The 27460-nt window shown below is 41.8% G+C and overlaps 1 protein-coding gene across 2 annotated transcripts; it reads right to left on the bottom strand.

Annotated features, from left to right (window-relative positions):
• On the bottom strand, positions 1–27460 carry slc9a1a (solute carrier family 9 member A1a). Of its 2 annotated transcripts, XM_086217977.1 has the most exons (13): positions 26385–27460; positions 16582–17054; positions 14835–15085; positions 12906–13123; positions 11873–12078; positions 9488–9577; positions 7866–7936; positions 7357–7533; positions 3532–3658; positions 3320–3421; positions 1887–1968; positions 1566–1622; positions 1–1074 (listed from the first exon to the last, which is right to left on the bottom strand). In XM_086217977.1, exons 1-13 carry the CDS (start codon positions 26668–26670, stop codon positions 785–787), a joined length of 2430 nt encoding a protein of 809 aa, XP_086074103.1. In that variant the 5' UTR covers positions 26671–27460; the 3' UTR covers positions 1–784. The 2 variants fall into 2 exon arrangements, with proteins under 2 accessions (XP_086074103.1, XP_086074104.1); XM_086217978.1 differs by lacking the exon at positions 1566–1622.

The following is a 27460-nucleotide window of genomic DNA, read 5'->3' as shown; positions in this document are numbered from 1 at the left end:
TCTCTCCTCCCTCGCTCGACGCCCCTCTTTATTTATACCGGTGAAACTTGATTATACGAGAGTGAGGAATTTTTCAAGTTGACACGACTCCCTCCACAGCCACCGTAAAAGGCTGTAGCTCTGTAAGCATTCAACTATAAATCTGTGGTTCTTCTTTTACACGCACTGGTTTGCAAAGTAATGAAATGCGTCCGGGTTTAAACCTACACCTCGGAACAAACAGACTGGCATTTAATGCCAAACAGCTGTTAGTACCCCTGAAATTAAAACGCAGTATTTAGAAATGCACCAAGTGAAGAGATTTGACATAAAATAAGGCAACATGTTATCAAACGCCTACGGTGTATCTGTGAATTGCAAACGACAGAATGGTTTCTATATATATATATATAACAGTTTGAGTGAGATATTGTTATTATGTACAACTAAACTTCGAGTGCCATAGCTGAAAGTGAAACATAGTGTGACACTGATGTAAAAAGAACACAGTCTGACACTAAAAACAGTCCGCACCTTTGGTAATGCATAGTTCTTTCCTGAATGTCTCAGACTATCAACCTTTAATTCTCCCACTGCTTTCCCAATACCGTCTAAAAAAATAAAGAGCAATGATTATCATAAACTAATGGCTCTTTTTTTTTTTTCTCAGGCAATTTCTGTTGTGGTTTTTTCTTGTTGTTCAGCAGTTTTGGCTTGTCTGGTTTTGGAACCAAAGAGATCATTTTGAGCAGAGCCCCTCTTATCTAACCAGTGACGATGGGCATGCAGCTTCCCGTCTGCCACATTAGGGTAGGAAGGGTTCGTCCTCCTCCTCATCCGCGCTGGGACCGGGGTCACTCAGGCACCTCATCAGCTTCTGCTGTTCTCTGGCTCCATCTGCCTCGCCTGGCTTGTTAGGTCCACCGGGCCCCGCGGGCGGTTTCATCATCAGGCCGCGGTCCTCCTCCTGCTGCTCTCCAGCCCGTCTGAACTCATCCATCATGTTGACAGAGTCTGGAGACTGAGGAGAGGCCAGGTCGACCTGAATGGTGGGCACGCTGTCTGACACCGGCTTCACGCTGTAGGCTTGAGGATCTACAGGATGTGACATCAGAATGCATTTAAATAAGACTTTGGAAAGGGGGATTCCATATCTGCTTTAATAAAGGGGGGTTGCAAGTCATTCCATCAGCGTGCACAAACATAGGATGAAGGCATTCTCCTGTCCTTGAACAACAAATATAAGGTCGACACAACAACAATAAACAACACTTGTCAACACAATTACTCAGCCCAAATTCAACAAGCTTGCAAACCTTTGACTTTTCATACAAAAAAACAACAAAGAAAACAATGTAAAGCATGCTGGGACAATTCTACATGCTGCACTGCAATTTAAAACTTTGTCCTTAATCTGGCTTGTCAATCATGTCGTGAGACCACCCCCCCCCCCCCGTTAGTAATGTATCATTTAGGAATGTAAAAAGCAGCGTTAATGAAACATGCATGTTAGGGTGGCGGAGGCAGTCACTGGGGTTATCATGAGTTTATTATCGAGATGGATATTCTCTACTCTCACTACATACCTGGACAGATTTTGTCCCCTTTATGCTGCTGAGCAGGTTTGAAATCAGTATCTCTGCCTAAAATGAAACCACACACTGGTTTACATGCCGGCCGGCACATGCAAACATATTTCCATCGATGGGGAAATATCTGAAACATTCCTGCAGCTGTGAGTGATAGCGGTAGCAGTGGCTAGGTTGTGATGGCTGCCTTAGGAGCCAAACTAAAGGTGGGATTCTTGAGTGTCCCATCCGTGACATGATTTTTCTTGTAGTGTCACGTGGTGCTTTGCAGTAAAATGGTGCCAGCTGTTTGGCTGTCGCCAAGATGGATGAGTTTACCTGACGCCAGTCTGGCTCTGCACATGGTCGGGGAGTCAGGAGCAGCAGCAGGCACCGTAAGGTAGTTATTCATCTCTTTTATCTGGGAAAACACAGGGATGCTAGACGCTTAGGGGACATTTTATCCTTCTTTAAGTAATGGAGTTACATAATGTAACTTCAACAAATAACAACAACGGTCACAGGGCAGAGATGTTACGAAACATAATATTCAAAATGCTGGCTCAAATCAGATTTCATGGCAAATCCGGAACAAAACCACCACATGATTATTTTCCCAATTAATCACTAAGTCTTTAAAATGTCAAGGAAATGTGGAAAATGATCATTACAATTTCCAAAAGGATGTGTTCCAATGGCTCCATTCAACTATCCAACTCCCAAAGACTCTCCATTTGATTTGCTCAATTAAAAAAAAAGAGCAAATCCTTTAAATGTTTAAGAGTCTGAAACCATTGACTTATGCATAAAAAGGACTGATATGATGAGTAGATTGTCAAAGTAGTTTGTAATTTACTTTCTTTTGGCTTATAAATGGATAAATTGTTGCTGTAATAATCCAAACTTCATTTGGTGGTGGTACTGTAGGTCAAAATCAGATTCTAGTCAGATTTCGGGAGATCTATCTAAGTCTGGAAGATCTGGAGGCTAAAATGGGATTTCAAAGTGTCGTTTCGCTCACTCACAACCTGACACACAACATCATCGTATCAGCAGTGACAGCGAACACTTCGAGGGCCGGGGGGGGGGGGGGGGGGGGGTCTGCACAGGCAAAACTGGAAGGAACCCATCCACAACAAGAAAATAATTCAAAAGTTACCTCACGGCATGGAAGAAAGCTGTACCAATGGGAAGATTAAAACAACAAACAGTATGTAGTTACAGTTGATGCCAATGTTGTTACCTTGGCAACCTATCTAGATGGATTGGCGATGTCTGGACACAACTAAGAAGATCTGATTTGAGAAACTAAACAAACCAGATTTGCCTGCAGCCTGAACAAAGCATATCTGACTTATTTGTTTGGGAAGTACAACAGCTTAACTAAAAGACTTCAGTGACAAACAATCAATCAGCATCTCTCAGAAAGTTCATTTAAATCATGTTAGTTTCTAAGACTGCAGAAAACAGTAGCCTCTAACAAATTGGATTCCCCAAAATTACTGGCTGATGAAATGGAAACTGCAGGAAGAGCTATTCAACTGTGCAAATAGATTATCCCCATTTGTGTGACGAAAAATGAATTTAGGAGACTGAAGGTAGACTCCTTATTAGAACATCAAAGTCTCTTTTATCGCTGGCTGCTAATACATTCCACAAAATAATGTTTATACAGAGTACACAAGTCCTGACTCACTCCTGCTGTGACCACGTTGCTAACCCCTGAGGAAGCAGAAAGCTGGCTCAGAATGCTTCTTGATTTAAGACTGTACCTTCTTCTCTAACGCGATCATCTTCTGCTTCTTGAGAAGGAAGTCACTGAAGCCGTCCTCGTACGGATCAGCCACCAGAGTATGTCTGTTGTAGGAGCGCAGCTAAGAGAGAGAGAGAGAGCGAGAGAGAGAGAGCGAGAAAGAGAGAGAGAAAATATGAACAAGAACAAAAGTCATTATCAATAGTACTCTGAAAAGAGCTGCAGTGTTACCCTCTGCCGTGTCCTCTGAAGGTTACTCCTGAGGATTTTTCTGATCTCCTCCTCTCTGCCTTTGGGCAGCTGAGGTAAAGCCCTCTCCACAGGCTTGGCAGGAGCCGGCTTCTTGGGCTGGATGTTTCTATGAAATATGCAGGAAATAGAAGATCAGAGTTCATGCACTGGAAACCAACAAAGCACTGCCTGAAGATACATGCATGCACGCCAAAAGTTGGTCAGATGTGCTATTATGAAAACACACCACTATTATGATAATCGCACTATTGAAATCCGGATGACCTTGATATCCTCTTACGAATGATGACTTGACAAAAGTGAGTTTCTAACAGAACTGGCTCCAAGAGAGAGCTTGTAATTTATTAGGCAGCTCTTTCAGTGCAGAGACCAGGAGAAATAATTTACCCAGAGATATGAGATCTAACATTAGCTATTTCTGTAATGGATTCTCATTATGCACAAAGTAATTGTCTTGTTAACTGTTAAGTGATGTTATAACTCTTACTGGCACTGCAGCATGAATGGGTCTGACAGATCTGATCTTGTCTGTCCTTGGCAGAGGGACAAGAGACAAAGTCCTTTTCCTGTTATCAGCCTGCTGGTTAACTAATTCAGAGGATTCCTACGAGGGTATCAAGCTGCCGGAAGCTTTTACTTACATTTACCGAAATATGTCCCGTGCACACGCTCGCACCGGACCACTGATGAGGGCTTAACTACCTCCACCACGCAGGTAATCATTTCTGTACCTTTTGTCTGTTAACAGGATCGCACCGCATTCCACCAAATGTGGTGGAGGTGTGTATCACGAACCCAGGAAGAACTCATTACATTTGGGTCAAACCTGGTTAACAAAGTGAAAAACTGCATTTTTAAATTGGGGTTATCCGGTCTTAGTGGAGGTATACACTCTCTGTGTGCCCTTCAATTTGATAACAGATTCCTTCTTAACGCCATTATGAAATTAATGAGTCTTGTCCAGCTCCTAACAGTATCCTTTCATTACAGCAGATTTAAATTCAGAGTACTAAAGACTCATCAAGATGCCTTTAACATCTTTTGACCTTTGTAAAGAATGTGTCAAGCGATCTCTAAATCTATTTTCTATTATCCGTTTAACGAAAGCGAAAAAATTGAGGGAACTCAGAGAGCTTATACCTCTGGCCAAGGCGAGACCAAGCTGATGCTCTGTTGGACAGGCTTACTACCTGTCCACACTAGGAGGCGCTGTGGCTTCAATTCATCCTGACGATGTCTCAATAAACAAGAAAGGTTTGGAAGAGATCTGACAGCGTTAACGTCACTAAACAACGCTCTTCAGACCAAGTTTTTGAATTTCTGACCAAAATGTGGGTAGATCTGACAGAAGCCATGTAAATGTAGGAAGTGGCAGTATGATGAACTTGATTCAAATTTTAGCGGATTCTTCCTTGAGCTACATACACCGCCAAGCCAAGTTGTGTGAAAATCAATCTCATAATTTTTTCATAATTCTCCAAGCAGCTCATCAAAGCCGTCCACGTATTTCTGTATTTATGGATCAAATGTGTTCAGGACATAAGAGGTTCAGGTTAATACCCACAGCATTGACAGCTTTGGCAAGAATGATGAAGATTGTGCATTCTGTTTTAGCAGCACTGACATCCCTATCGGCAGCACTATTACAACCTCCCATGACAATTTATTGGCGAATTTTGATAAAATTAATTCAGTATAATACAACAGTCCTGTAATACATCCTCCCTTTATGAGGATTGTAATGTCTTTTATTGAATTTCTCTGTGAGGGCTGTGGATTTATTTCAATAGCTATTTTGGAGGCTGTAGTTTGTGTTGTTGCTGGACTATTATGGACTGTACTGCTCCTCTAATCTTCATCAACCCTAAGTCATTTAAATTGGGTGGATCAAATATTAGTATAGTGCTAATATCTCTTTATAACTTCATAAGCTATTATCTACAAGTACATTATACTTTGGCCAGTTAGAGTCTATCATAATGGCGGCATTCATAAAACTCTAAGTATGCATAAAAGCATGTCAGAAACAATATCACCAATAAGACATTCACTTTCCAGTCCTGTCTCTCATGGATAAAGTACTTCTTATCTGCAAGAACACGTATATCCTCTAGCAATATTACTTCTACATTATCCAATGTGATACATAGATTCGCTTAATTCTTCTACTTTAAACTCTTTATGTTTCATCTCCTGGCTAAATTACATGCATTCTTAGAGCTCATGCTAATCGGGTGATGCTCTCCACCTGCTGATAAAACTCCATCACATCAAATAAGTGAAACACCGGCTCACTTTTCTGCTTGCCTCTGCAGGCTTCATTACTGTAGTGTTTCATGCTAACTCAAAGTCTTTACACTTTAGGTTCAAAGCTCAGACATGTTGTAGCAGAGCAACATGTTGACGAAAATTTGAGCGCTTCATCTCAATTTTTAGATTTCCTTCACGAGCATTCACATGGGATCAGACCAATGAAGTAGGAAGCACTTGAAAAACAACAACGGGCCGATACACCCTTCATACCCAGTGATCCGCTTCAACTTCATATTGCATGCCTTGATCTTTGCTCTCAGAATACTGGACTCGGTTCCCAGAGTTAAAAGGTCAGCAGACTTCAGGGCCCTTTCTTTGTTGGCCTCTCTTGAATGATCTGAGTGCTGACAGCTAATCTTTTTCCCTTAACCTTCAATTATTGGCCTATTTGATTACTTTCAAGGCCCACAGCTGTTCTCCTTCCAGCGTTTCCCTCTCAGTGTCCGTGAATTTATTAAGCCTAAGCAATTAAAAGTCCTTGACTGGCAACAATAAAATTACACTCGTATCCCCCCAACGCCTCAAGTGAGTTTCTAACTTAAGGGCCCCCCCTCCTTTTCCCTCTTCCCTTTTCTGTGGCCTCTCTTTCCTCTCGGGATTCTCAGTACAGTACTGGACAATCATCCGTCCCCTGACCCCTTGGCTGATTTTTCCAGATGTTTTGGATTCTTCATCTCAGTTTCTCCCATGTGAACCCTGGCCTTCACTCTCTCACTTCATGTAGTATGTATAGTTCCCTTGTGTCTCTTCATAGACTCTCCTCTGTATATGTGAATGTTGTGGTGTGAGTTCTACCACTTGTGTGTATGTCAAGTGGTTGTACTCTTTTCCAGTCTCCACTATGACATACTCAGATTGAATCAGGCACTGAGGCAAAGACAATATCACCAATAAGACATTCACTTTCCAGTCCTGTCTCTCATGGATAGGTTCCTTCATTTATCTGGGGGGCTAAGACAACTTGAATGAGAGTCAACTTTCGGAGAGCTCCAGCTTGATTGGCATGCTGGGGCAGTCAATCATATGAGACCAGCTCGGACCAGAAAACCTCTTCTGGTGTTTCCCAAGCAACAGACAGAGAGGGAGACTGATCACTAGCCTGCAGTCTATGCTGCACAAGGGCAATAGCAATTACCTTCCTTCAGCTTGTGTCCATTTGATGAGTTTGAGGAGAAGAAATGAAGGAAAGGGTTGGTGTCAGTGGTTAAGAATCGTCTTACACTTGTTTAATAGCAACCGGCCAACAGTTCACAACAGACTGTATATCACACAAATAGGCCACATAGTGACCCCCCCCCCCCCACACACACACACACACTGCTGTGCCCCTGCTTTGGTCTGCAACCAGCCTGTTGCATGCCTCTCTGCTGCTCTTAAAAGAGGTGACTGTATCTTGTACAGATTGTAAAGTCACAACAAAGCGACATCTTGTAAGGCTCCTATGTGAACTGGTTGTATTGTTCCCGTGGTATGTGGCTGCTCAGTACTTACTGCATGGAAACTGTGGAGGGTACAGCAGACGGAAGCTTGACTCCCCCTCCGCTCTCCACCAGCTCAATGGCCTGCTTCATCTCCATCTTGTGGTAGAAGGCAATGAGCTGCGGCTCCTTGGAGCGCTCACCAGCAATCAGGCACTTCTTCACGTACTTCTTGTTGAAGCGGTTCAGTCTGGGAGGAGGAGAGTAGAGACAAAGCAGGAAAAATGGAGGAGTAAGAACAGGAGTGGAAGAGACAGCAGAGATGGCTGGTGAGGCATCTTAGAAGAAACAATCGAGGACGTATTGATGACAAGAGAATTCTACATCTATAGCTGTTGACTTGCATTATCTCCAGAAAAAAAGGCAGACAATGAATTATAATTCTGGCAATGGATCATTACAGACATTTTAAATAACTCACTTTGTTTTGCTATTACTTATTTTATTAGTGTGACATTAATTTTGGAGCCATCAGTGCATTTGTCATAAACAGTTTATCAGTACTAAAAAAAAAAAGCGTACTTGTCCTTCCAGTGGTGATGCCCATAATGTCCACAGATGTCCTCAATTCCAGTCAGCAGGTGATCGAGGAACTGAGTAGAAAAAGAGGCAAAATATTGTGTTTCAAAACCAAGTCAACACACCGACTCTCTCTCTCTCTCCCCCAGCTGGCTAATATTACATCTATTGGGATACATATCTTTATATTTGTATGACGGTAGATGTTATTGGGAGTAATTTGATTGTGCAAAGACAGCGTTATCATTTCCCCATGTAAAACTCTATGTCACTTGTAGACACATGATTTTCCATGAGTTTTATGGCCTTATACATTGGTTACAAGTATATTCAGCAACATCTCACTGTTACACCCAGTCCTCCCAGCAAAAACATCCACCCAGGTACCACAGACGGGCTTTAAAATCAAATTCATGAGGGAAAACCGGCAGCAGGAACAGCCAGGTTATTGATTGTTTTTATTAGTGGTGGCAACACGTCTGGTCAGACAACCAGGGGAAACGTACAGATGCTCAGACAGCAGCCACCCCTGACTGAGCCAGCAGATGACAGAGGCACTGTTGCTATGGGAACAAGTCATCAAGCCACACAGACATAGTCAGAAGTAAATATAAAAGTAAGTATAATAAAGTTTGAATGAGGTGAAGAATATTAAAATGGATAGAAGCATAGTGAGACAAATACTGAATGGCTACGTGTGTTGCATGGAGATGAAGGTATCGTGACTCATTTTGCAGTAAAATCATGATGGTAAGCAAAATATATCATAGTGCTGCATTTTGCGATTTCTGTCCTGATTACATATTCAGTCAAATTAAGACACTTTAGAGAATATGCATCATCTATTCAATGACTGGGATTTGCATGTCACCCCGCAGAAATAAAACACCCAAGAAGGCTCAATTTGGATTCACGGACACGCTGGAGATGAGTACAACTGTGCCCCCAGCCTGCTCTGTTGACTCTAATCATCGGTCTTTACAGTGGGGGAGAAGCCATTAGGACAGCCTGCTCTTTTTGCTTTGAGCACGGGTGACTCACCACAAAACCCAAGGGAGGGCTGTGTGTGTGTGTGTGTGTGTGTGTGTGTGTGTGTATGCGTGTGTGTGCATGTACGTGCCTATCTAAGCTGCATTAATAGCTTAAAAACACTCAGAAAATGTGGACTGTGGTGGTCACTTATAGATGCATTTGAGCACCAAAAATAGAGGATAGAAGAGGCAGAGTGTGTCTGTGTGTGTGTCTGTCTCAGTGTGTGTGTGTGTGTGTGTGTGCATGTACATTTGTATGTGTCTCTGAGACAGCGTGTTCCAGGTTATATTTAACTTGCTAGTAAACAATATACTGTTTTTAAATGGGCAACAAAACTAGTCATCTGGAAAAATGTTATACTGGAAACCTGTGGATTGATGTTGGCTTTACTAAACCTGAACCATCTACAAGATGAAGTACCACCACATCGCCAGTAGGTGGAAGTAACAACCAACAAGTGTTCAGGTCTGGAAACGCTCTCACATAACTACTTAAGAAATACCATCATAAAACTAATAAAACGTGCTCTTTATTTCAAATTCTGAGGAACTGTTCTGCATTTTTGATTTAATCTATTATCTACTTGGTTGTACCTGAGTGTGGATCTCCTCGTTAATCGAGCGCTTGGCCTCCTGTTTCTTCTTCACTGCCAGCAGGTCCACAAGAGGTTTGATGGTCATGCCCTGTGAGACAAACAGGAGGAATGTAAGAAATTAACCCCCGTCAGACAACCCATGCAGGAAAGTGGAATGTCTGAAAGAATTAATGAAAAAAGGTGTTCTCTCCAGACATGATCGCACATCATGTTAGAGCTCTGAAAACATAACTACTGTGCCTGTGATTTCACTCACTGATAACCAGAAATCATACCACAGCAGGTGAAACATTCTGACATAAATTACAAAAACTGCAGGTTTTCCACCACATTATCATTCCTCACATGTTGAAAGAGGGACAAGAAAATGCCAAAGTGTAGAAAGGTATAAATCTACATATATTAGCACTTGAGAAATGCAGATTTGATTCGAGCACACATCATGAAATCTTTCTGGTTATAAATGTACTACCGACGTAATGGTGTTGTGCTTTGAGGATAAACCACAGTTCTTTTATGCTCAATGGGAAAACCTCAGCTACCAAACTGCTCAAGCTATGAACTGATGTCTAGACACAGTAATGCATTCTCAATTATAGGACAGACATTTTTCTTTTCGTATCAGCAACATTTTAGCCACATCTCTATCATTGTGGATAACTACGGCCTTGTGTGTGTCCATAAACACAACTTAAAATTGGAAAAGTGGACAAAAACAACTCAGCTGAGACTACCTCGACTGTGTTTTTGTCACATGTGAAGTGGGAATTAATTGCAGGGATTTGGAGCAGCGAAGCCAACAGCTCAGGTGAAACATGACTCAAAAAGAGAAGTGAATGTTGCCACATAACATTTTCGCTACAGGAAACATCTGCATTTGTAATCAAATTAACTATTCTGTCAGTCATCAGCATAATTTAGGGACACCACAAGCCACAGATTGTAAGTCGATTAAGCCGGCCATTAGTTTAATATAGTGCCTTACAGTTAATGATTACATTTTCCAAGTACTGCTATCAAGCATGCACTCAAAGGAACCTACACTCATCTCATAATTATTCGAAATGTTGAAATACATCAAATCACAACACTTTTGCATCACCATAAACAAGTAATGTCCCTCGGTAATCCCTGCAAATTGCAGTTCAGGCCAATCAGAACAGAGCAGTTAGCTGTTCCTCTAGTTAGGTCAATATTTAACTGATAAATAAGGGATCATCCATAGTCCATCCCTCTGTACTATTGAGGTACGGTAAAGTCTCCACAGTGCTGCTCATTTTGGATCATTCGTTTTCTCTTAACATAAAACATTCTCTTCTTCTACCCTTATTATAATATACTTTAATACACAATCTAGATTGTATGGAAAAATATAAATCAGTACCCCCACCTACCCGCACTTTGACCAACACAACGTCCTACAAGTCCAGAAACTCCAAATGTTGACTGCTCATATTGTTCTCAAACATGACACACTCCCATGCACGCTCTCTGCTATTTATTCCACCTTGCAGGTAAAAAGTCTTTGAAGGCTGCCGGAGCTGAATCGAGTCAGCATAAATAAAACATGCTTCCAGTCAAGCCTTTGGGCCGACAGGAGAAGTCCTCCAAGTTTTATTTTAGCTGCAACCGTTCTGGCTCTTATTCACATCCAAACATCTTGCTGCCATTTTACTGGCCAACTGGTTTGCCAGGAAGTATTATGTGAGCTTGGTGCTTCAACACGTGCAACACATGTATGTAAAATCACTGCCTGTATACCTTTAAAGTGCCTTCAATATTGCCCTAAGAAACACTCACAGAATCTGTTTCTGTGAAAATTACATCTTGCAGTCTTCCCGCTTATCTTTTATACATGAAACGGCTCAGGACCCTGTCTGTCAGCAGGCTTCACGCTGACAGCTGAAGTCACATTTCCTTAAGACGTCGGACCCATTTACAACAAAGTCTTCCATTCTGTCCATCTGAGATTGAAAAAAAAATGAACCTTTATAATCATAAAGGCAGCTTCTCAGTCTCTTTTTGAAAATACATAAATGTCTGTGTGAAAATGAATCCTCAGCATGACATAAAAGGTCACAAACTACACATTTCACTTTTATATACTGGCTCTCCTCATGTACCAGTACTTTGTTACATAAAGCAAATGTACAACAACAAATGTACAACAACAAACAGTTCCTTTTTGTTATTGTACGTTTGCTTTGTGTAAATGTACAATAACAAAAAGGAACTGTTTCGTGAATCAGGAGAGTTAATGACAAAGAAAAACAAGTGGTTACAACACAGAATTCTAATCTGTCATAAATCCTGCTGGCTAGAAGGAGGCTTTGAGAGCAGTGATCTGCTTGCATCCTCTTCATCGAAGCTGAGTTTTTCATACCTGGACAAAGACCGTAAAGAAGATGACGGTGATGATGGCAGTGAGGAACATGTTTCTCAGCGATCCATAGTGGTCCTTGTCCAGCAGGAAAGCCAGGGAGAAGGCGATGGCGCCTCGCAGGCCACCATAGGCCACAATAAACTGGTCCTTGGTGGTCAGCTTGACAATGCGGAACTTGTTGATCACGTATGTCAGACCAACCACGCCTGGGAAGGACAACATAAAGAGAAACTTAGGTTAAGTTGGACAACAGTATCCGTCATCGTGACACTGTGTGTGCAATCAATCAAATACCGTTGTACAATTCTTTGGGAGGACAGGGTTTGTTGAAAAATTGGAAAAAAATTGATGGTCACAGCAGATTACTGTAAATAGCAAACAATTACAATATAGTAGGTAGAAAAACTGTCCTTAGCCCTGCAAAAAATATACAAATTGTCCTTTTTGTGACAGGTCAAAAAACAATTAACTACTTCTTTCTGACCTTGAACCATGGCACATATAGGAAATGTATGATTATTGCCTGCAACATTTTACTAACACAAAAGACATTTCTGCTCAATGATGATGGGAAATTAAAACAAAGACTAGGGACTGCGTGGCTCAACATACCTCATCATTTTGTTACTTTCAGTCTCTCTCAAAGACAACTAACATCTGACGCACTTGTCGTGTAGAAGTCAACAGGGATATCACTGGAGGTGCTCACTCACCCACAGTTATGTGACGAGCCCTATTAAAACTCACATCTTAGTAAATTATCATCCCTTGATCTCCTTTACATAAAGTTTTTAAGCTTTTTGCTAAATCTTAATCAGTTTCATGAAGAATTTGTTTCATCAAAACCATTTAAAGGAAGCATTTCAAGAATGTGAACTCACCATCAATTCCTGAATGTTTCCTGTCACTTACAAGAAAACTGAAAACTGCCAACTGACGAAGTCGACGGTTGTTTTGTCTCATTACTTCAGACACAAGCAGCTTAATTACGTCTACTTATAGAGTTTTTGAAAACAACTGAAGAGCAGCTGACCTATGACCCGTGCCACCAGACATAGAACGACAGTGACGGTGACGAAGGTCCAGTTCCAGTTGTGTTGTCCCTCTACCGTGGCCACGCCCAGAAAGATGAAAATCAGAGTCTCGCTGACGCTGCTCCACATTTTCAGGAAATACTTGATTGTGGTGTGGGACTTGTGTGAAATGTTGGCCTCCACGTACGGTCGCATCACTGCCCCACATGCTATCAACCTGGAGGAGGAAGAGGAAAATGTTTGCTCAGTTGAAAGATACATGAGCACAGAGACAACACATACTTGCAGAGAGGTATTTTTCTGTCTTTTATTTCCAAATCATTGTGATGTTTTTCAATCAAAATGAAGCTTTCTTGAGAACTGGTAGCACAGAAATTTCTGCAACAGCAACATCAGGGTCTTTCACTCAAGATGTTGCGCAAACACGCGACAACAGCCAGCAATGTCCTCATCCCTAACACCAACCACTTCTCCATTCGGTACAACTGTCATGCACTGTTTCTGTGTCAAAAGGTTAAAAAAACAAGAATAAACAACATCCAAATTCCATAAGCCTCAGCAGCTGCTCAAAATCCAACCTCATTCCTCAAACATGTGGCTCTCGAGGCTTATGGGAAAAGATGAAAGGAATTCAAAAGGTCTGCTAAAACCATGATATAAAAAAAGCACCTTGATAAATCCCGTCTTTGATGTGTGGTGCAAGAAGAGAGCGAGCCATAGGACACGATCGTCCTTGAAGCTAAATATCTATCAGCTCTGACACGAGGGAGGGGGGACTGTTTATCTTCACCGCCCGTCTATATTGTCACTAACTTCTAGCACCTTAAATAGACAGAGGATTGACGCATATAGGGAGAGTTGATGACAAATGACACCACAGAGAAAGTTTGGAAGCCTATGAATTCAGTCTGAGTTTCGGTGCAGTTAATTCACATTCTTTCATTTCACCACTGGTTATATAGAGTGTAATATGCAACGGTGTTCAGTTGAGTTACTGTCGAGAGGGAATAGCAGAAAATTGGTTTTCCCTGGCAGAGGCAAGGCCACATATAGACCATGACATTTAATCACTGAGGATAAATACAGATCCATATATATTAAAATCATATGATACAAGAGCGATGTCCAGCTGTTGTATTTCAAAGATACCAGAGAGCAGACGTGATGCACTAGGAAATCAATTTATACATGCTGAACATGTGTGAAACACTCGAGCCCACAAGGTCAGGGACGTCTAAGCTAACCCAATTTGTGTGTATAAAAATGGATATGCAGCATATATAAATACATTTTTTCTGTGATATTTGGAAAATACGCACTACATCAGTATACATAGATGGCTGACAAATTATAGGAAAAATCAACATCAAGTGTGTTAATAATGTGGCTCTACTGGAGGGCTGACCACCATTCTTCGAGAAAATATTCCCTCAAAATAAATAAGAGAAATGGCATCCATGAACACATTCATAGGAATTATGAATGGAATGGTTCCCTATTCTAGGTGGTCTAACATCTTGTCATTTTTCTCTTAGCCTGAGATCCTGTGACTCTTGCTGCTGCTACAAGGACAAAGTATTGATAAAATGCTTAGTATTCAACTAATTATATTTACTGAGTCAATGAAGTAATTATGTTTACTGCTATTGAAAGTCCTGAAGCCGTATTTACCTCTTGGTCATTGAATACTTCTGCCTACGTTTCAACATGCTGCTGGTTGTTGTTAATGTGATGTGTCTTTGGTGTTAACAGTATTTTCAAGTGATTCAATACTTGCTTTTAATTCATTAAGATCTGTGATAATCAGGGGAAATCTTCATTGGAAAAAAAAAGTAACAGAACATCAGGGCAAAGGCACAGTATTTAAATAAACTGTGATGATACATATCCGAGTTTTGTTAACCCCTCTGCAGAACCCCCAGACTTACGCCATGATACCAGACAGGTGGAACATCTCCGCTGACAGGTAGGCCATGTAGCTGTACAGGAAGACAAAGAGTGGCTCGATGACACGCGTGTGGGAGGTAAAACGTGAGGTGAAGGCAGCCAGGATCCCATAGATGGCTCCAACCAGCACGCCACCTAGCGCAACCACCAGGAAGGAGATGACTCCCAGGAAGCCATCCATAACCGTCACTGTGCCAGCAAGGGAAAACTCCTCAAACAGGTGATACAGCACCTGGGAGAGGGAGGAGGAGTGTTAGCCACAGAACAACGCCAAAGGCATGGGAAAGATGAAATGAAAATATTTAACACACATTATTACAAACTTGTAATGCATCTCATCCAGGTTTGTGTTATAAACTAGAAATATGTGGCTTTATTTGTTGGACTTTTACAAGACAACAACAAACTTATGAAAGGGTTTTAATAAAAAAATAAAAAATGTAAAAAAGGCCTGACAAGAACTTATTACTTTTTTGTCACAGAGCTGTTAAACAAGGGAAAAACTTTTTTAAACCGCCTAAGTGGGAGTGTGAAATGGTTGCATGGTTTTTATATCAAATGGAGACTTAAATCTTAAATGTTTGCTGGGTCAAACGGTTTTAAGAGAACATTTACAAACACTGATTATTGATTATTTCTAGACGCATGTAAAGAAGGAAAAAATTTTAGATTCAACAACATCCAAGTGTTAATGAATGCAAGCTTTCAGGGTTCATACACATATTTACCAGTAAATTTTCATAACTTTTCCACACCTGTTGGGGAAATTTGCATGACTGTACACAAACTCAAACCCTAAGAGAGCAAAGTGAAAATGTACCTAAGACTATTGACAAGCTACGTAGTTTGATACAACTTAAACATATATTAAAGTAGATCAGTATTGACTGAAAGACAGTTTTCTCAATTGATTGTAACTGAACTGCATACACTCTTATTTTTATTTTCCAAAATTTTCTGCCTTTAACTATTTCTCAAAAAACTTTTTCAGGCCTGTGAATTGCAAACTGCATTGACTTTTCCAAGTTTTCCATTACTGATGACTTTGTTTTAGATCTAAAAGTTAAACCCATCTTTGGAACCGTTCTGTTGTGACAAGATGTGCAAATGTGTATTAATACGAAAAGTATCACCTAAATATTGAGTGCAAAGCATTTTCTAAGAATCTCACTATGGTAATATTATATATACATGTGTTGTCAGACAGGCTAAAAGTGCAGATCGCCTGCTAAGCCCTCCGACGCTAGCCTATGCTCTGACTCTAACCAGAGTCCCTGGAAACTCTCAGCGCCAGTGATGGTGCAGCAGTGCCATCCAACATGCATGAGTGTGCTTTGATGCCTAACTTGCAGATGCCACTAGTTGATCGTACCATATGTCCTGACTGGAGTGGAAGGCTCTTTGGGAAAAGGACACTCAAACAATATGTCAGTTATATCAGAGATTATGTTTAAAAACTAAACATGGTATCCTGTGCGGCTCTGGGTCGAGCATTTGTCAGTAACTTTATACTGGAGCTGATGCTGGTTGGTAAGAGGCCAGCTAACAGGTGGTGTGCTGTGAGCAGGAGAGTTGTGCGATGACATGCTCAGTCAACGGTTCACTACAGTAGGTGTGTCTAGAGAGCTGAGCTCAGACGAGCCTACAGGAAGGGAATCACATTACAAACATACACAGTCCCTATAGACTTTCAGACAAAAAGTCGTTTTTCCTGTTTTGGTTACTGACCACAGTGACAGCATCATTGAGCAGCGATTCACCGAACACCAGGATGTGCAACAGTTCATTGATATGGATCTCTTCAAACACAGCAAGCACAGCAACTGGATCCACAGCTGAGATGATGGAGCCAAACAGCAGACAAGGCAGGAGCTCTAGCCGCTGGAGGTCAGATCTATTATCTGGCTGGATTTGACACACAGCGTACAGCAGGCCCCCGATGAAGAAGGCGTTCCACAGGGTCCCCACAACGGCAAACATCAGGATGGTGCCTAGGTTCTCCATAAAGGGACGGATGGGCAGGAAGTAGCCAGCATCTAGGATGATGGGTGGAAGCAGGCAGAGGAAGAACAATCTGGAGTCCAGCACGGGAGGGACCTTCTCTCCAGCTAGTTTTATGAGCCCCCCCACCAGCAAACCCACCACAATCAACAGGCAGCTCTCTGGCACAATGCCGGACAGACGAGGAATCAGGTGGAACCCTGGGAAGAAAGACGGAAAAAACATAGATAAGATGCAATGTGATGGGGGGGAGACAGATTTACAGTAGCTGCAGAATCAAATACTTTAGATTCCACCTGAGTGAAAAGCAAGTCACATTGTGTATTGTAGGGTGAACTGGAATTGTTCCCATCTGCTACTTTCTTCACATTTCGAAAAGTAACACTGCTGAAGTGAACTCACCAACACATGACAAGAGCAATCAGCTGTGACATACCACAGTTACGTGTGTATCAGGACCACAAGGATGTCACAGGCTAAAGTTCTATACTACTCTACTGGGCAGATGGAGAAAGAACAAGACAAGTGTAACATATGATTTCCACCATCGCTTTGTGAAATAATCGTGGAAAAAAATGCAAATAATATGAAAAACATGTTCTATCAGACAGATCTCGCATAACCGGAACACTCGTCCAGGCTGCAATTTAAAACCTTTTCTCATGACCTCACATGCAGGAGACAAAACTTCTGAAATTTGAGCTGAGCCTGTGTAAGGAAAGAAACACTTTCAGCTGGCTGCACTTTTACATAACAATTCAAGTCTGACGTTCCACACAGCTAAAATCACTTCTTACAATTGTTTGGTATTGATGGAGGCTGCCTCTGAGACTTATAATGTCTGACAGAAGATGAGGATCCTGGATCACTAAGCTGGTATAGAAGCCCGGGACACCATCACTCCTGAGCTGATGTCAAGCTGACGCGTCATGTGCACACACCGTGAGTTGACAGGACAACTGCAGTTGTCTGCATAAATAGCAAACATGAGGGGATGAAGACTTCAAAGGGACGACAGCAAGCATCCCATAGTGTGAATCTCTCCTTGGCCATATTCCCTGTACGTGACAGCAGTGCTGGGACATGTCATTTTCACCCTGGCACTGTACCAGCTGATGACACGATGCAGTAAAACACAAACACACACAAACAGAAATATGAACCAGGTCCAGCAACATGCTCACATGCAGGCTTAACAATCTTATAGGGGTGGATAATATCAGTTTGTCATGGGATGCACAGTAACATCACGAGGCTTTCTACCACTTTTATGACACTTCTGATAATGTTGAAGTACTTTATGATTTCTGCGATAACACAGTGATGGTTGGCAGGTCAACAACCCTCTGATTAACACAACAACTATACATAAACTATTGTCTGACACATCTTTGGCATGCCTTTAAAAGCAGCTCCACCCTCCCTAGTTCGGATAGGAATAGATAACATTGAAGGTTTCATCAAGCGGTCAGAGGGTTGGCTTTGTCCTTTGGTAATCTTTAGGAAACAGTCTTAATTGCTTCTATCATGCACAACAGGATATTTACAGAAAGAGAAAACGTTTATACCATATTTGGCAACTGGCGGATGAGAGGGGAGGAGGCAGCAAGATCATTTCCAGATATCTAGATTGCAAGAAAGGCAAACTCTGGATTATGAAATGCTTTTTGCTAAAACTACTGTGAGCCCAGGGGAAACCTCTCCAACAGTTACCAATGCTAGAAGTCAATTTCATCACCTGATGAAATGAAAGAGCAAATTCTGCTGCACATTTGATTGTCTGATATACACATATACAGACACACACACACACACACACACACACACACGCAGGAGGAGGGAACTAAGGCCCACTGCTCAGGGCCGGAACAACACAAGTTTTGCATCACAAATCCTAAACGCAGCTACAAAATATCTGCGGTTGGGGTGGTATACTTGGATTGACTGTGGACAACGCTATTAGTGTTTCAAAGTACAAGCTTAACAATTGCATGCTTGTGGAGGGACTGTACAGCTGCATGCAGCTGTGGCTCTAAAGCAAGAGAGACAGTGAGAGAGCCTCTTTCCACAGGTCGCAATCGACTGAATTTTCCAACAATGAGGTCCTCTGGGTTGAGGGTTGTTCTCTTCTGAATGAACTTTAATAGAAAACAGGCACCGCCTACAACTCCATAGAGCCTGGATAGCCAGTCGGGTTAACAAAGATTGCTTGTGAGAGTCGAACAAAAGGAAACAGAAACCATATGTGTCTTCCCATGAAATGTGCTGTGGTGAGCAGCATGTAAATACCATGACGGATTCTGAAACCATGAACTGACTTCATGTTTACTTCAAGAATTTCAAAGAATTTTAGGATTGGATTTAGGAAAACAATTGCCATACAGTACCTATCTACTGTACGTATTTAAGGTTAGCACTCTCTGAATGGAGGACACACTTGTTCAGCCTGTTGCCTGCTGAGGAGAGTTAGCAGGCAGCAGTGTATTCAACGAGGTATTATGGGATGCAAAGAAACAAAGACCTGCTTAGAGTCATTAGTTTGACAAGTAAGACCTTGAGGGAACTTGTGCTCAACACTTCTGAGCAAACACATATTGCTGCTCAGGAATGATATCACCCTCTGATTGTATTACCACACACACACATTATGACCATACACCGTAAACAGCAGACTCAACGCTACTGCTGGAAGAAACTGCACTAGTCTGATAAACAAAAGCAGGGGTGGCATAGGTGGTAAAATAACGGCGACATTCAACGCGGATCAAGGGCTCTTGTATCGTGAATGCTCATTTTCTGATATGGTTTACTGGGACAATTAATAGAGGAGACTCATTGAAAGGGCCTGTGAGACGACTTCACAATGAATGGACCCGTCCTATCCAAGAACTTGGCAGCAACAATAGCCTACAGCATGTGTTGGGAAAAGAAAAATGGAATGCTCTTTAGAACTTTATCTAACAAAGCAAACAGACTATCCACACCTCCCTCCAGTGGTGCCGCAGCTTTCACAAATTCAAACACACAAACACAGCAGGGAGTGACCACGGAACGCAAACTAACAATTAGCAGCTCAGCTTATATCTCACCACTGAGCTGTTGAGCCGTTTGCCCGAAACGTCAACTTTCTGGTGACAGGTTATTTCATTTCTCATGTAAGAGGAAGAATTTTTTATTTTTACATTTTTAACATTTCTACTGAAAAGAAACAAATGTAATAATTGAATCCATAGTGTCCATAGTGTGTGTGTGTGTGTGTGTGTGTGTGTGTGTGGGGGGGGGGGGGTGTCAGACACCCACCGGGAGTATTATTAGAAGACAAGGAGTCTCATGATCCCTTGTGAGGAAGCGTTCTTCCGAGTGACATTAAGTTATGAACCTGAGCCAGAATACTTAGGTTCAAAGACTTCCACCCCTGAGTCCTGATCCATGAATAGTTTACAATATGGACTGACATTTAAAACTTGATCAAGTATTAAAATAAAAGGCAGGCCTGTGAGACTGGTGAAATGTAGAGTCTTAATTTCAGAAGTATCAGAAAAATATTAAAATCAGAGCAAACATTCTGTTGGGTTTTCTAGTCAGGTGTTACATTTCAAAGCTGGGGAAGTATGCATTAACATTACTCACACAAGTAGAAACTCCACAATAACAGAAGTTGTTCAAAAATCCAAAGACCAAGCAAAACATCTCTAAAATGTTTGAGTCACCCATTTCTGACAAGTCATTTACATGCACTTCTAAATAAAAAGATATACAGTCGCTCAAGTGCTAAAGGAAGGACAAACTACAGAACGGATTAACTAAACATTACTCCTGGTGTCTAAACAAGTGTAAGAGGCCATATATTGGCACAAACGTTGACTTGGTCAGTCTGCAGAGTCCATGTTGAGAGTCTGTTTATTTTACACTGAAGGTATCAAACCTGCAGCCCTCCAACTGGGATGTGCAGCTCTGACAACTGAACACAATCATTCATTTACCGGCCTAATTGAATGGACTCATGTAGCGTCTCAGCTTAGAGCCTTTGACCAAGAGGGACAAGAGGCTGAGTGCTGACACTTAACACATTCTTAAATCTCTCTAGCGTGACTCCAACGGTGACCTCCTCACACATCAGCACAAGAGCCATTCCACCGGAGATAAGATAGTGACAATAAGCTCCGCTAACTTCAAAGATGAACTTTCTGCACATCGCTGCAGTGATGTTGAGACATTTGCACTAGAGACTGGTTTTCAGTGTCCTCTGTTATAGAAAGTATCATACATTAAGCAAGCTACAAGTTTTTCTGACAGATTCTGTAACGATGACATCAGGCAGTTCATCATGGCTGCTTGTCAATAGTGTCTGCTGGCACTCTGTCCTTGCCCCGCTCCCCTCCTGAGAGCCTTCAAGCCGCAAGATTATTGAAATCCACCACAGGGTAACAGCTCTGTCTTCTTCATGCGTCCCCAGAGTCAGCGCAGTCTGGCATTAAGCACTCACACACGGCCAGGAACTGTGTCCTGTTGCCAGGTGACTAATTGTACTCTGCTGGCAACCAAATGTACTGGATCGAGCCAGCTCAAACAAGAGCAAACATCTGACCAGCCTTTATGTTACAAAAGGGGATTGAAGAGACATACATTCAATACTTTCCTTGGAAATCAAATGATTGACTGACTGGTCGTCTTGTCAATGAGGAAAAAAAACTAAAACAAGAAACATTCATGTAGGGTGATTCAAGCATTGATCCGTGACAATCTAGTGCTGTGTGAAAGACACTGTCAGCTTTTGTGACTCATCGTTTGATTATTAGATGCAGACTATTGTGCTCCTCAAGTTGCCTGCACAAGAGCTGCGTTGGTTTGAATTATTAACAATGGCCGGCTGGTATATTTCAGCATGATCCTTATTACCACGTGTACACAAAACACAAAGGCGAGTGATTTCTCGCGAGATTGTGTCTGAGCTATGGTGGGGTTTAGCAGTGATGCTCCAAGGCCTCTACAAATCATTGCTATGATTCACAATTACACATTTTCCTGAAACTGCTGTTGAAAGTACAATTCAGTGATAGTATCATATGTATTTTGAAATCACCGCTGAGCCCAAGCCTTTTAGTGGCATTTCTCCTCTTAAATATAAAATAGGATTTGCCTTTCAAAGACGATAAAAGTAATAAGGACAGAATGCTGCATCTGTTGACCTATCTCTGGTATTCACTGCATTCAAAGCCAACATTGCTTCACTGCTGCACGTGAGAGGAGTGCCCCTTTTGCCAAAATACATTTCTCAAATCTTTTCTCCCAAAACAAGACATTAACAAAATGAAGGGGACCTGGTTACACAACAAGAACTACAACACTCCTCTGCCAAGGCAACAACAACAACAAAAGCTATTTTCACGATAATAAATGCTCCAAAATGTCATGTTCGGTCTTTGTCCGTGGGACACCACTCTACCAAACGGATGAAAATTGGCCTCATGGTTTTTGCATAGTCTTACATCGGAACAGTACCAAGCTTTTGGCAGAGGTCATAACTGTGAGTAAATCTCCTTCTCTGACAAATTAAGGAGAAAATGGACTTTAAAAGGTAAAACATATATCTATATTTTCATTGAAGAAAAGCAATTGTCAAGTCTCCTTTTATAGCCTCAGTTGAGTCATCCAATTAAACATTTTGATCACACGACTAAGACTAAATCGCTGTTTATCTACTGGATGCATCGTGACCTAAGATGAATTATCTTAGACACATGTCATGAAAACTTATTCTTTGTTTGACCAATAAATCTCGACATGCAGCAAGGAATCATTTACTGAATCTTTGCCAAGGGTGTGATTCCAAATCATTTACCTGGAATCGTTCCCTGCCATGTCTTAGAGATAAGGTGACTATCAAGGCCCGAGTATATTAAGGGTTTTCGATATCCCTTTACTTTGGAACAAAAAAATTCATTCAACTTACTCATTCTGGTTCATGTCTTGCTTCGTGTTAGATACAATCTGAATGAGACACTAATATCAGTGCAAGGTGTGAATTGCCTTCAAGAGTCTGTCCGAATTCTCATGTTTAGTGCGGATTAGTTTACGTCAGGGGCGGCATGGCTCAGATGTAGAGTGGCTGTCCAGCAACCGAAAGGGTCGCTGGTTCAATCCTCACTTAAATCCTCAACAAAAGTCTATGCAGAAGTATCCTCTTCTGCATTTCACCTCTTGAACTTTGATCAACTGTGTCCTTGAATAATCTGCCTTGAGATAAAAGTGATATGTTCAGCACAGGCAAGAGTCATTTTTATACTCAAGGGGCATAATCCATATTTGTAATAACAATACATCAAATGACAAGGTGTTATGCTGGAAATGTTGCTTGTAGTGATGAACCTACAAAGAATGATCACCCCACTCTACTGCTCCTTTCAGCCTTCAAGAGCTTTATGATTGAGTTGCAGCAAGAAAACATTTGAAGACAAAAAAAAAATCGACTGTACATTTCTTGTTCAGCAGCAAAAGGCAAAGAGGCACAATTAGCTACTCGCTGGTTAAGAGCCAAGAGCTGATGGAGACCACAGCAAAGCTGAAGAACAGAGAATATAGCGTGCGCTCTGTTGGACTTAGATGAACCTGATGTGACTAAAACAAAAATGATAAGGTCGCTACACAACTGCTGGATGTGTATATAAGCAACTGTTAACAGCTTTTCAGTATCAAATTAAAAGGTACAGATAAATATGTCTTGAACACAGATTTTTCCTCTGCCTGTAAAATATCAGATAAAAAAGTTTTAGCCTAACAATATCTATATTACTATCTTCATAAGAAACCTCTAATTGATAACCAGTTGAGTTACTATTTGAATTCCCACAGTGTCACTGCTGAGACATGTTTCTAAGCGTGACATGATGGCCACATCCAGTGATATCGCGATAAGTTCCAGCACACTGCATGAAACTTATTTCCCAGTAATTTAATTTTGTGCAACTGAAAATCCAATCACTTTCCCCCACTCCAGTCCTGCTCCATAACTATTCTCAGATAACAGCAGCTCTGAATGTACAGTAATGCAGTTTTATGGAGGGTCACACCAGGTAACAAACACCTTCATATTGTTTGAGTAGTTGGGAGTTATTTACGGAATGTGAAACTAACTTGAATTTCGCATTACTTGGAACTTGACTAAAGCATTGTGCCATCGCCTTCACTGGAAGTCTACATAATGTCAAGCTTAACAGCCAAAACAGGAAGCTATTGGAGGGTGTGAGCCACTACCCCTACATATTTCCAATGAATTAAAAATTATCAGTTCTATCTTAATCCACGACGCTTACAGCCATTGTATCACTTATGAGTGGCAGACGACAGTTAATTCCTGTTCATGCAGTGTCTTAGAAATTGTTATTCATTACATTGGTGCTTTTATTACATTCATTAATCAATTATAGAAGGGCATCCTGATAATGTGTAGTTAGATTCATTCTTCCAAATTATAGCTGTATAAATCCTTTCAAACCAAACTTTCATCTAAAAAATTGTACATAAAACAAACCTGGACTTAAAGGACGGAGTGCTTTTGAGCCACAGGCTGATAATGCACAATGGTGATCTGCAGGCTGATTGCAAAGGACAGAATCAATCATTAATAATCAAAAGAAAGACTCTGTCTGCCTGTTAGTGTACATTTTCAGTGATAGCTTGACCTGGCTATAATCAATTAGCCAGCTCGTGCTTATTTACACATCCAGCAACACGATCACTCACGTCTCCCCTACGTGGTGAATGTAAATACACCCTCTGGCTGTTTGTAGTCTTTATCTCTCCTGTGGGGAATATCTGGCATTTAGGCTAGTAAATGTTCCATTATGCCAACGAATCCTCTCCTGTGTCTCTTAGCACTTTTAAAATTATGGAAACATACACACACACACACACACACACACATATATATATATATATATATATATATATATATATACACATATACATATATATATATATATACATATATATATATATATATATATATACACACACACACACACACATATATATACACATATATATATATAAATTCATAGCTGCTATTAGAAAATGAAGAAAAAAGTCAAATGTATAGACTGCAACTGCTTTAAGAAATATGCTAGAAAAAAAAAAAAAAAGAAGGGCAACATGGACTGTCTGGTCTGCTGAAGAGATAAATGGACTGTGGATGTGCTTTTAGGCTTATAAGATGAGTTATGATCATGATTCAGATACGGGGCCAAGGCTGAGCAGTGTAGCGGCCACATCAAATTACCCACACTCCATTTCCAACCTTCCTGGGATAATCAGAGGCTTAAGGTCACTGTCTACTACTACTGCTGCTGCTAACAGCTCACATGCTTCGCGGCCAGTGTCGCGCCTTTTTCTGCCTCCTTCTGAAATCTTTCATCATTCCTTCAACTCTCCCCTCATTTTTCCTCCTTGTCCTTGAGCTGTGTCCTACATGTAAGCCAGGTGCTTCCTCCCTGCCTGTCCTCTCCCCTGAGACACTGGGCTCCTCGCCCAGGCAGTGAGGCAATTTTGTCCCATCCTGACTACAGGCTGGTGCTCAGTCAGGCCCCTGATGTCACAGGCAACTGGCAAGCTGCTGGCTCTTATAAGATAGCAGGGGGACAATGCAGCATTCTGTGGGAAGCGTCACCCAAGGAAGGGGCAAAAAGAAGAATGTGGTGGACAAAAGTAACAAAGGGAGACAGAATCCTCTAAATGAGCATCACTTGCTAGCACTTGTGTGGCAGGAGGTACCCTGTGTTGACAATTTGCCAAACATTTTCTGTCCGTCATCCACACTGCAGCATCAGCCTGCTTAGTCATCACTGGGGCAAGGAGAAACAGCTCGAGCTTAAGACATTCACGACATAAACGGACAGATCTGATGAGTAATCAGCATGACCGGCAATACAGATTTGCCCCTCAGAGGCACCAACTAGCCATCCTAGAATAACTAATGTCAGCATACTGGTGGTCTCTTCCAAAAGCAGGGACTACGGGAGGGAATATTCAGAGGCCCTTGTTTTGATATCAGCATATATTGTGATATTTGCCACAGTGGGGAAAACTACATCTCAGATAATGAAAAATGACATTCATAATGTGTAGCTGTAGTTCTCACCCAACTTTAAATATGTAATCTTGGAGGACATTGGACTTATCTGCTTTTCGTCATTGATTTTCACAGGAAAATTGAGTCTCTCTCTCTCTCTCTCTATATATATACACATATATATGTCACTTTAAAAGTGATAGGTTTCTGTCAATGATTGTGAGCACATCAAGTTTTTCAGGTGTTGCAACAGCCTTATTGTACATGCAGAGTGATTTATCCGTGGTATCTCTGGACTGTTATCTAAAGACAAACTGATAGACTATACTCTCATTCAATAGGGAGATAGCTACAGCTTGCAAATGCTAGCTTACCTGTTCCACCTGTAGGCCGACCACAACCTCACCTGCGGCTGAACTCTTAAGTAAAAAAAAAAAAAGCGTGACACACACATGACACTCACCTAGTTTCATTAAAGACGCCAGCAGCACCCATAGGGAGATTTCGAAGGGGGTCTGTATGTGTTTGTAGTCAATGCCGAGCACAGGGAAAGGCTTTTTCGTGAAGTTATGCTTTTCATCCGCCACTTTCTGGTCGTGTACATTCTCTTGGTGTCTGACATCCGGAGAGCTGGCAGCTCCGAGTGGAAGCACGGAGCCCTCCAGAAACACCAAAACCATCAGTAGAAGTAGTCCCCGCTCCGGTAAACCGAAGCCGGACGGCTTGTATGAACCTGTCCTCGAAGGCATTATTGTTAACAATCAATTTGTTACACTGGCTGAAAAGTTTAAGGAAGTTGGGACCCGGCTATTTTGGTTAAAACTTCCTCATCGGTCTTGTTAGCAACTCTCCAGTGCTAACTTTAGTCGGTTAGCTTAAACATAACATCTACTTTGTTAGCTAGCTCGACTTGAGTGTGGTAACACAGGTATCACTCCGGCTGGGGCCGTAGAAAGAGAAGCAGGAAATGACAAGATGATTTAAAGCGTCTTATATAAATGCCACCCCGGTCCTGTTGGAGGGTTGTTGGGTTTTTTTTTTAGCAGCTCACAAGTTAGTCGTTTAAGGGTGTTAGAGACCACGAATGTCCTCATCGATGAAAGATGTCATTGTTGATGCTGGAGGCGAGCGAGGCACAGCGGCATCCCCTCCACGCCTCTTCCTCCCCTCCGACTGGCCGAGAAACTCGTCTGTGAATCGGCGAAGCTCAAATGCTGACCTTGAGGAAAACCCGCACCGTAGCCGCATCGCATTTTGCTGTGTAACATATGAATCACAACTTTTTTTTCTTTTACGCTCAGTGTCCGTGTATGCGGTATTCCCAACGTCTCTCCCGCCGCCCCCTCCCCTCCGTGAGGACAGGACCTTGGCGGGGGTCAGCGCAGGGAGGGTGGTGTAGACCTGGGATGTGCTCCGCCCCGGCTTCAGAGGGTTCCCCCGACTTGTCAAACCAGGAGGCGGCCAGTGCTGTCTGCAGTGGTGTGTGGACTCATTCAACCTTCAAAACGTCCACCCTTTCGCGGAGGTTTGGTGGATAGG

Source organism: Aulostomus chinensis, chromosome 11, assembly GCF_037954235.1.
Source record: "Aulostomus chinensis isolate RoL2024-O1b breed Wild chromosome 11, RoL_Achi_v1.0, whole genome shotgun sequence".
Taxonomy (NCBI): domain Eukaryota; kingdom Metazoa; phylum Chordata; class Actinopteri; order Syngnathiformes; family Aulostomidae; genus Aulostomus; species Aulostomus chinensis.
Note: the sequence above shows the minus strand (reverse complement) of the source record. Positions and strands in the feature narration are given on the sequence as shown.

What these genes read in the sequence shown, in the direction of transcription:
- slc9a1a (XM_086217977.1), bottom strand. Translation starts at nt 26,670, where the DNA reads ATGCCTTCGAGGACAGGTTCATACAAGCCGTCCGGCTTCGGTTTACCG. An exon ending in TCTGGTGGCACGGGTCATAG is followed by an intron (nt 12,079 to 12,905) that starts GTCAGCTGCTCT and finishes TGTCCTTCCCAG; the next exon opens with GCGTGGTTGGTCTGACATAC. An exon ending in CAGAGCCAGACTGGCGTCAG is followed by an intron (nt 1,623 to 1,886) that starts GTAAACTCATCC and finishes GTTTCATTTTAG; the next exon opens with GCAGAGATACTGATTTCAAA.